The 10,141-nt window shown below is 29.1% G+C and overlaps 2 protein-coding genes across 2 annotated transcripts; one reads left to right on the top strand and one right to left on the bottom strand.

Moving 5' to 3' along the window:
- Positions 1 to 5,277: 5,277 nt before the first annotated feature.
- Positions 5,278 to 6,612, top strand: F5B22DRAFT_639863 (uncharacterized protein; the record flags this gene model as incomplete). The annotated part of the gene is made up of 4 exons (XM_047977776.1): positions 5,278 to 5,308; positions 5,369 to 5,372; positions 5,975 to 6,504; positions 6,581 to 6,612. The coding sequence occupies 4 exons, from the start codon at positions 5,278 to 5,280 to the stop codon at positions 6,610 to 6,612; spliced, it is 597 nt and encodes a 198-aa protein (XP_047825724.1).
- Positions 6,613 to 6,843: 231 nt separating this feature from the next.
- F5B22DRAFT_639864 (HET-domain-containing protein) lies at positions 6,844 to 8,883 on the bottom strand (the record flags this gene model as incomplete). The annotated part of the gene is made up of 4 exons (XM_047977777.1): positions 6,844 to 7,190; positions 7,221 to 7,589; positions 7,656 to 8,468; positions 8,676 to 8,883. The coding sequence occupies 4 exons, from the start codon at positions 8,881 to 8,883 to the stop codon at positions 6,844 to 6,846; spliced, it is 1,737 nt and encodes a 578-aa protein (XP_047825725.1).
- Positions 8,884 to 10,141: the final 1,258 nt, after the last annotated feature.

Consider the following 10,141-nt stretch of genomic DNA (forward strand, 5'->3'; position numbering starts at 1 on the left):
AAAAGGGACGTAGAATACCAAGGTTGGATCTTGGCATTCCAATAGTGGGCTATATGGGCCGGCGCAGGCTGACCAGGCACTACGCCGTAACTAAGGATTTATTTTAATACTTTAATTAAAAATAATATAGTTTAAAAATTTAATCTTTTTTTAATAAAACTAATATTTAAAGGGTTTAATATAAAGGTCCGCTTTTTATAATTTTTTAATAATAGCCTAGATATATTTTATATATAATTTCTTATTTATAAAAAATATAAAGATATTATTTAAATAAATAATATAAAAAATATTTAAAATATTATTAAATACCTTTTATATATAGTTTTAAAAGGTAATAGAAGTATTTAATAAACCTATAGGTATAATTAGAAATTTATAATAGTTATAATAAGTATAAAAGGCTGTTTTTTATTTATTTCCCTTTTAAATATAAATATAATAATAGGCGTCCTTTAGGTTAACTTTTATAAATATCTTTATTTAAAAGATTTTATTTAATAGCTTTAAAATAAAGGGTAAAATGTAGCAATTTTTATATAAAATATAGTTAAGTTCCCTATAATCTATATATAAGCGTAAGTTTTTATTTTTTTTAAAAATAAAAAGGATAGGTACTTTAATTAGATTAATTAATTTTTTAATTTTTTTAACCTTTAGCATTTTATTTAACTATTTTTATAGCTTTTTAAATTTATCCTATATTAAAGGGTATATAGGATAATAGGAAATTATAGTATTTTTTTTAAGTTTAATAATTAAATTTCCTTTTTTTAAGTAAGGAAGTATACTAGCTTTATTTATATTAAAGAAATTAATAAAGTTATAAAACTTTTATAAAATATTATTAAATCCTATATAAGATATATATAATTTTAATTCTTTTAGTTAAATTAATTCTAATAATTGGATAATTGTTTAATAATATAGTTTATTTTTATAAACTTTTATAAACTAATATAGGGTAAGTATTTTAAAATAGTAAGCTTTAAATTTAAAGAATTAATAATTTATACCTAAATTTAATATAATTCCTTAATCCTTTAAAGTAATTTAGAATAATAAAATAAAACTGCTTTTTAAATAATAATTATAGTTAATTATTATATATATACGTTTAAACTTATAAATAATACTACAATTATTAATTAATTTATAGGTGACTTAATAGGCCCTATATAATGGAAAACTATTACTTATAGTATATTATAATGAAGGAGTTTAAAAAGGAGCCTTTTTTAACTTATAATAGAATATAAAAGTAAGGTTAATGTAATTACATTTAGTATAAAAATCTAGGTTAATATAAGTTTATAAAGGTGGTTTTTTTAAGCTAGGTATATAGATTATATAAGGGGTATAAAAATAACGTATAATAGGTATATAAGGGGGTAGATTTAGCCTAATGCCTTTTATTAGCTTGAAAGGTATTAAGCTTCCGGTCCATTTTTTAACTATTTATTATAATTTAAAGGATTATAGTATTTTAATAAAAGGGGGATATAAAAATAATATAGTAATTATTATTTATTTTTAGCTTTATCCTGCTTTTTATTTATTTGAACTTTTTAAATAGTTTACTTTTATGCTATATAGCCTATATAGCTAAAGTTCCGGTTTTATTTAAGTTAAATGTAATTTAAAGCAATGTAGCTTGGTTAACTATAATTAAAATAAACTACTTCTTTATAGTTTTTTTAATTTAGTCCATTTTTATTATTACTTTATAAATAATTTAAAGGAGTTTTAAAAAGGGGTTAACTTTTTAAAATAAAGTTATTAAATTAATAGTTTTTTTAATAATTAAAACTTTAAGGATATTAATAATAACTATTACTATTATTTCCTTAATAATTATAACTATTATTATTACTTTAATAATTATTACTATTACTATTACCTTTATAACTATTAATATAGTTATAGTTAAAATTACTATTATAATTATTACTATTATATCCTTTATATTTATTTTTATAATTGTTATTAATAATTTAGCTATTACTTTAGCTTTAGCTTATATTTATAGGTAGTTTACTATTAGTTTGGGTATTTTTTAATTTAGGCCTCTTTTTTCTATAGTTAGCCTATTAATCCTTACTTATTAGTTCTTAATATTATTATGCTATATTAACTATTTTAATCTTAATCTTTAGTAAAGGGTTATAGAAATTTATTAATTCCTTTTATAGGGGTCCACCTAGTTTTCGGTAATATAATAGAGCTTTTTTACCTTTACTTTATTTTAAGTTTTAGCTTTTAATATTAGCTAGGTATTAATTAAAAAGTCTTAAGTTTTAATTAATATATTATATAGCCCTTTTAAATTATATATTAATATTAACCTATAGAAAGGATAATTAATATAATAAAGTTTTAGTTTAATTTAAAAATATATCTTAATTAAATTTTATTTATTTCCTTTTTATATATTTAAGCCTTTTCTTTATAATTTAGTATATATTTTTATAATCCCTATTTATTTTATTATATATATAAAGAATTTTAGGGGTATTAGTTTTAAATTTATAATTAGCTATATAGAATATAGTTTTTAATTTTTTTACCTATTTTAATTATTTTAAATAGGTAAATTCTATATTAAGGGGGTTATAATTAAACTTAAAACGCTAGCTTAAATTAGCTTCCTTAAAGGAATAGCATTAATAATAGTATATATAATTTAAATATAATTAATATATATAACTACTTTAACTATGCTTTATATTAAAGTTGGATAATAAGGGGTTATTATTATTAGGATTACCCTTTTTTCAATTCTAATAGTATTATTAATTATTAAGGATCTATAAATTATTAAGGTTAAAATAATACCCTAATTTATTTAAACTTAATATTTTTAAGTTTTTTCCTTTTTTACTTAAATATAATTTAAAAGGGGTATAGGTTGCCTTTAAATTTTAAATAACCTTTTTTCCTTTAAGAAGTTATTTCTTTAGCTTTACAATTTTAATTAAAAGTTAGGCATTTATTTATTATAATAATTAAGCATTAGCTTTATTTATTAGATTAGGGTTATTGGGAAATTTTAATAGTTAATTTTAAGTTTATTATTCTTTTAAAAATAAATTATATTAGCTTTATCCTTAAGTTATCGTTAAAAACTCTCCTTAATTTAAATTTTCTAAAAGAGCGTTAGCTTTAATTATTTATTTATATATAGGTATATTATAATTAATAACGTTATAAATAACTTTAAGGGGAAGCTTTAAAATTATTATAGGTAGGTTAACTTTTAAAGGTTAGGTATAATGTTATAAGTCTTTTTAATTTTATAATAAATATTTAATAAAATTAAAGCTTAAAAAAGGGAAAAATTTCCTTTAAAGCATATATAGGAAAGGTATAAAATATATATAAAATATATATATTTTAAGGGCTTTAAAATATTATAATATAATAAATTAATATAAGTTTATAAAGGTAATTTCTTTAAGCTAAATGTATAAATTATATAAAGGGTATAAAAATAATATATAATAGGTATATAAAAAGGTAAATTTAACTTAATGCCTTTTATTAGCTTAAAAGGTATTAAACTTTTAATTTATTTTTTAATTATTTATTATAATCTGAAGGATTATAGTATTTTAATAAAAGGGGGGTATAAAAATAATATAATAACTATTATTTATTTTTAACTTTATCCTGTTTTTTATTTATTTAAACTTTTTAAATGGTTTATTTTTATATTATATAGCTTATATAATTAAGGTTTTAATTTTATTTAAGTTAAATATAATTTAGGGTAATATAGTTTAATTAACTATAATTAAAATAAACTACTCCTTTATAGTTTCTTTAATTTAGTTTATTTTTATTATTACTTTATAAATAATTTAAAGGAGTTTTAAAGGGAGGTTAACTTTTTAAAATAAAGTTATTAAATTAATAGTTTTTTTAATAATTAAAACTTTAAAAACATTAATAATAACTATTACTATTATTTCCTTAATAGCTATAATTATTATTATTACTTTAATAATTATTACTATTATTATTACCTTTATAACTATTAATATAATTATAGTTAAAGCTATTATTATAACTATTATTATTATATCCTTTATATTTATTTTTATAATTATTATTAATAGCTTAACTATTACTTTAACTTTAATTTATATTTATAAGTAATTTATTATTAATTTAAGTATTCTTTAATTTAAACCTCTTTCTTTTATAATTAACCTATTAGTTTTTATTTATTAATTTTTAACGTTATTATATTATATTAACTATTTTAATTTTAATCTTTAATAAGGGGTTATAAAAATTTATTAATTCCTTTTATAAAGGTTTATTTAATTTTTAATAATATAATAGGGCTTTTTTACCCTTACTTTATTTTAGGTTTTAATTCTTAATATTAATTAAGTATTAGTTAAAAAGTCTTAAGTTTTAATTAATATATTATATAGCCCTTTTAAATTATATATTAATATTAACTTATAAAAAAATAATTAATATAGTAAGGTTTTAATTTAATTTAAAAATATATTTTAATTAAACTTTATTTATTTCCTTTTTATATATTTAAACTTTCTTTTTATAATTTAATATATATTTTTATAATCCTTATTTATTTTATTATATATATAAAGAATTTTAAGGGTATTAGTTTTAAATTTATAATTAGCTTTATAAAATATAGTTTTTAATTTCTTTATTTATTTTAACTATTTTAAATAGATAAATTTTATATTAAAGGGGTTATAGTTAAACTTAAAAAGCTAGCTTAAATTAACTTCCTTAAAAAAGTAATATTTATAATAATATATATAATTTAAATATAATTAATATATATAATTACTTTAATTATACTTTATATTAAAGCTAAATAATAAAGGGTTATTATTATTAAAATTACCTTTTTTTTAATCTTAATAGTATTATTAATTATTAAAGGTTTATAAATTATTAAGGTTAAAGCAATGCTTTAATTTATTTAAATTTAATATTTTTAAATTTTTTCCTTTTTTATTTAAATATAATTTAAAAAGGATATAGGTTACCTTTAAACTTTAAATAACCTTCTTTTCTTTAAAAAGTTACTTTTTTAATTTTACAATTTTAATTAAAAGTTAAACGTTTATTTATTATAATAATTAAACATTAGTTTTATTTATTAAATTAAGGTTATTGAAAAATTTTAATAGTTAATTTTAGGTTTATCGTTTTTTTAGAAATAAATTATATTAACTTCATCTTTAAACCATTATCGAAAACTCTTCTTAATTTAAATTTCTTAAAAGAATGCTAGCTTTAATTATCTATTTATATATAGGTATATTATAACTAATAATATTATAAATAACTTTAAGGAAAAGCTTTAAAATTATTATAGGTAGGTTAAATTTTAAAAGTTAAATATAATGTTATAAATCTCTTCAATTTTATAATAGGTATTTAATAAAATTAAAGCTTAAAGAAGGGAAGAATTTCCTTTAAAGCATATATAAGAAGGGTATAGGATATATATAAAATATATATACTTTAAAAGCCTTAAAATACCGTAATATAATATAATTAATAATAGTATATAGCTTAATCTAGCTTGGCTAACCGTTTAATATATTAATTAGTGTTTTAAATAAGGTAAAAGAGATTAAAAGCTTCGATTTATTTCTTTTTAGGTTAGAATTCCGTTAAAATAGCATTATAAAGTGGTCCTAAAAATATCCCACTTTCGTACTGCCGTTTTAACACTTAAACTAAGCTTAACGTTATAAATAGCGCCCTAATAACGCTTTTCTTTAGAAATTGAAGGTATTGTAAGATTTAATATAAAAAGGTAATTCGATTAAATATAAAAAGAAGGTCAGAAGGTAAAAACTAACTACGTTGGGTATAGGGATTTATATACGCGAATTCGCATAAAAAGCGCATAGCGGGGTGGCCCATGACGTGGTGGCCCGGGACCCTTGCGATTTGCTTACAACACGCTCCCGAGCCTGTCAGAGGCTAACGAAAGGTTCGGAAACCGGGACGAGATCTTTGACAGACTATTGGATCTTCTCTCTCGACACCAGGGCCTCTTTGACGTTTGTCTTATCCATGCTCACTGCACACTTGCTGACGGAGAGGTGATGCTAGAGAATGGCGACGTCTCAATGCCAGTCAAGATTTCAGGAACGGAAAACTGTTACCCCGTAAGCTGGTTACCATCAGGTGAACCGTATGAATACACAACCAAGCCGACGAAGATACCGCCACCGTCGCTCTTTGACGAGTCCAGAGCATTGACTCGAGATGTCGAGGTTCTAGGATTGCACTATAACAACTGTCCGGGGATGACGGAAACACGTATAGAATGGACAGAAGGCAGAAAGAATTGCACGCGCAGGCTTACGGAGGAAGATCGAGACATTTCGGCGGTGGAGACACAATGGAGCTTGACTCAAGAGTTTAAAAAGAAGCCTAAAGTTCGATGCATACTCTATTGTAACACAACTACCACAAGAAGTGGGGCAATACACCTCGGTACGTTTCTAAAAGAGCACCTTAAGTTTGTTGATGGCAATCTTATATTTAACTAACATATGGCCACTGGTTATAGGCACACAGTCTCATCACAAAGTCTCCAGCTAAATATGTAAGTCTTCTAATTCAGTAAGCTGCCAGTCTGACGTGACTATCAATAGATCATCTGCCTTTGGAAGGTAACGATACATATCGCTTGTCACGGAGTGGCATCTTCTTAAACTTACTTGACTTAGTTGTTGCAAATGTTTTCTAAATAACAGATGAAGATCTTGATGTTCTATTTAAAAATTGTCCTCTTGTATACAAATTAAGGTTCACTTCTCATACTAGCCCATGTTATAAGAGATCAATGCAAGCCAATTCTGTCCAGTTAAATGCAGGAACTTTGCCACGGAAATTCCCAATGCCAACCCTTTTATATAATGGCTGCTGGATATGAGAAACTAGTTCTAGTATAAGGAACGTTTCGTGAATAAACTGAGAATCTAGATGCGTTCTCGACCGCAAAAGGAGACACTTGTAGCGGTATGGTGGATTAATATCGGCGCTGTCGAACTGTGCTGCACATCTTAACGGGAGAGGCTTGCCGTCTTCTGCGGCGCTTTCTTCCATGACAAGAAAGAATGGTGGGTTAGCTTCACCAGTATCAGTTGCCACCTTGAGTAACACGTCCCGTGTAGGCCCTCAGAGAACAAGTCGAGTTCTTTGTATACTAGATGTGAATGGTGTACCACGCCAAGAAACTTCCCAGTCGATTAAACTTGTATGATCTCGGATGGCTTCGCGAACAGACTTGGACCTAATAGTAAGCTTCCAGAGGTCAAAAGTAATCTCCGCTGGACAAGACAGCCATGACCAAGATGGTATGTTCAGGTTCTTGACACTCTGCCCCATATCATGACAAGTTCCTGTTCTTACCCAAAGAAGATCCCGCGTGATCGAGAAATCCCAGAGACCCAAAACAGGCAAACCCCCCGCCATTTCCTGGTAGTGTTGTACGATGCCGGCCAAGGCACACAACCTATCTCGTACGAAGGAGAATTTCCGCCCCGAATAATTCGTCATCCAAATCCGCCATGCATCTTCATACGACGATACATCAGAACCATCTTGGAAGAGCCGAGGAAGGCCCTTATGAATGATCTGACCCTCACGGCGTACTTGGAAAATGGCTCCCGGTTCTGTCTCGTATGTGGACAGGCACTGCCAATAAAGCGACTGGTGCATACAGGATATCATGCGACGTGAAAGAAGCTGTTCTTGGAGCACCCAACCTCGGGTACTTAGAATATTTTGCTGTGCAGCTTCTCGGACATCGCCTGCCTGGATTCTTACCATATCCGAGAGCCTGCCAGTCGAACATGGTGGTGTGGTAAAGAAGGCTAGCAATTCCTCCTCTTCGTAGGTCTCGGGGCTATCATGGGAGGGTCGTGGGGCTGAAGACTGGTTTTTGAAGCAGCCTTCTGTGCTTTGGGTAGCTTCGGATGCGGCAATAGTAAGAATGGCTCCCGAGTAGACATCCTTCATGGAAGCCGCTTCGACTTCCCATTCCAGTGGGTCATCTTGTACTATGCAAAGTGCATCAATCCAAAGATATCGGATACCTAATGCCTCGGCAATCGAAATCGCGTCGCGAAACGTTTGTGGGAGTAATGGAAAGGGAATTTCCCTAGTATATATTGCTTCATTCGCTTTCGTTGTCCGTATCGGCAAGGTAGGACCCCAACAATGACTAACGGCAATATATCTCGTTCCAGCAGAGAGATGTGTACTTCTCACTAGCCTTAGTGGGGAATGTCCCGAGGGGCCAGCTTCGATTAAGCGCTTCGGTAAGTAATTCGCTGATGGCCTGCAAGAATGGTGATTAGACAAGCAGTCGCTTAGCCAGGTCTTCATTGTTGAAATCTTTGTAGGAATTGAAGTTTCAGGAACCTTCCAGATCTCGCGGGCTGAGGCTGCAGCTGTCCTCGGGGGTTAGGAAAGAAGACTTATTATAAAGCAAGGAGGAGATTAAATACAGTTAGCCTGACAGGTAGTGATTGAAAACTCGTCGAGGTAAGAACTTTTATCATTTAAATTGCGAAGCTCGACCCGTAATATCGCCCATGATACTCCTGTAGGGTTGTTTTGCACATCTCTAAGGCTAATAACAAGAGAAATCGATTTACTGTCGATAGGGGCTTCGGAGTTGGCTTGATCCGGAACTGGAAGCTCCAACGACCAATTGTCGCGGATCACGCAGCATAGACGACAACTTTCAGCAGACATTACCAAGTCTGCGACGTTCGCTAGATGAGCTCGAGTCGTATTCAACGTTTCGCGAAGTGGAAATAACTGCGAGCAGAATTGGCAAAGACCTGCTTCTAATACCTCCATTATTTCATTGCAAGGAGAATGATGTGTTTACCTTTACACGAACGTTATGAAAGCTGCGGGGTCAGCACAACCTTGAAAGCCTGTCAGTACCCATTGTCACTCAGAACCGTTATTATCCGTTTCCCATCACCCCGTGTGCCACAGCCATTTCCTTCTATTAATAGTAACTGCTTCAGTGGTACCTATTCACTTTCTTCTCCTAAAAAGGCATTCTGTATAAAAATATTGGTATAAATAACATTTACCTGGGCATTTTATTTGGATTGGAATTTATACGTCCTCAATTATGTGGTAAACGCTACAAAAATGGCCGCAATATTCACCTCATCCAAACTTCGGCTCATGCAAAGGTCTCCGCCCTATGGGGCAAACGTGGGTTAGGGGATTCTAGTTTCGGATGCCAGAACCTCCAGTCCTGGAGGCTTCCATACCAACACTTCAACATTTATATGCAAAATCACGCATCCTAGAGCCATGCAACGTGCAATTGGGCACTCCCATCTCACGGCTATGATTAGAACACCCGATTGAGCGAATTTGAGCAAATTCTCCTTTTCAATGTGGAAATAGTTTCCTTCAGCAAATCCGCGTCTATGTATCTATAACAAGGGCAGAGATCTGGGCTTGGAACTTGATGCTATCCACAATATAATGATCAACTAGGGCTGCAGGAGTGTCATGGAGGTATGTCCCCGGAGTGAGGCTAGATCACCAGTAGGTAGTACGTAGGTAGTAGATAGGTTGAAGGTATGGGTAAGGGCTCAATATTATTGATTCCTGGCTCTCTAAACATGAAGAGGGAGCCTGGACACCTTTATATGGTCAACTTCTAAGCTGTCCCCACCCTTCGGGGTAACTTCTACCCTAGTGCTATATTGTTCCCTGACAAGGAGTCCTTGGCCAACCAACTCCTTCTTGGCCTTGGTGGCTTAACTCGACTCTATACACAACTTATCTACTAACTCTGACTGCCTAGGTCTCGCTGGCTTGTTTTATGAAACGAAGTCATTATGGCCTCACTTTCGAATATTGCTAGCATATCCTTGAATGACCATGAACAGCCTGCAATAGCCTCCCGTACGGCCGAAGTGCAAGGCGAACTGCATGTTCAGCTAGCACAGCTTGTATAGCTTGTACGCGTGTAACAGTTGGATCCTACTTTGCCCAAATCTCGTCAAACTATTTCTATTTGGAGTCATCATCGATATAATTTGCTTTCCAGATACTCTGCTATGTGACCCCAGCTGGCTGCCACTGG

The sequence above is a fragment of the Xylaria bambusicola genome (genome assembly GCF_022495145.1).
Source record: "Xylaria bambusicola strain CBS 139988 unplaced genomic scaffold F5B22scaffold_72, whole genome shotgun sequence".
Taxonomy (NCBI): Eukaryota; Fungi; Ascomycota; class Sordariomycetes; order Xylariales; family Xylariaceae; genus Xylaria; species Xylaria bambusicola.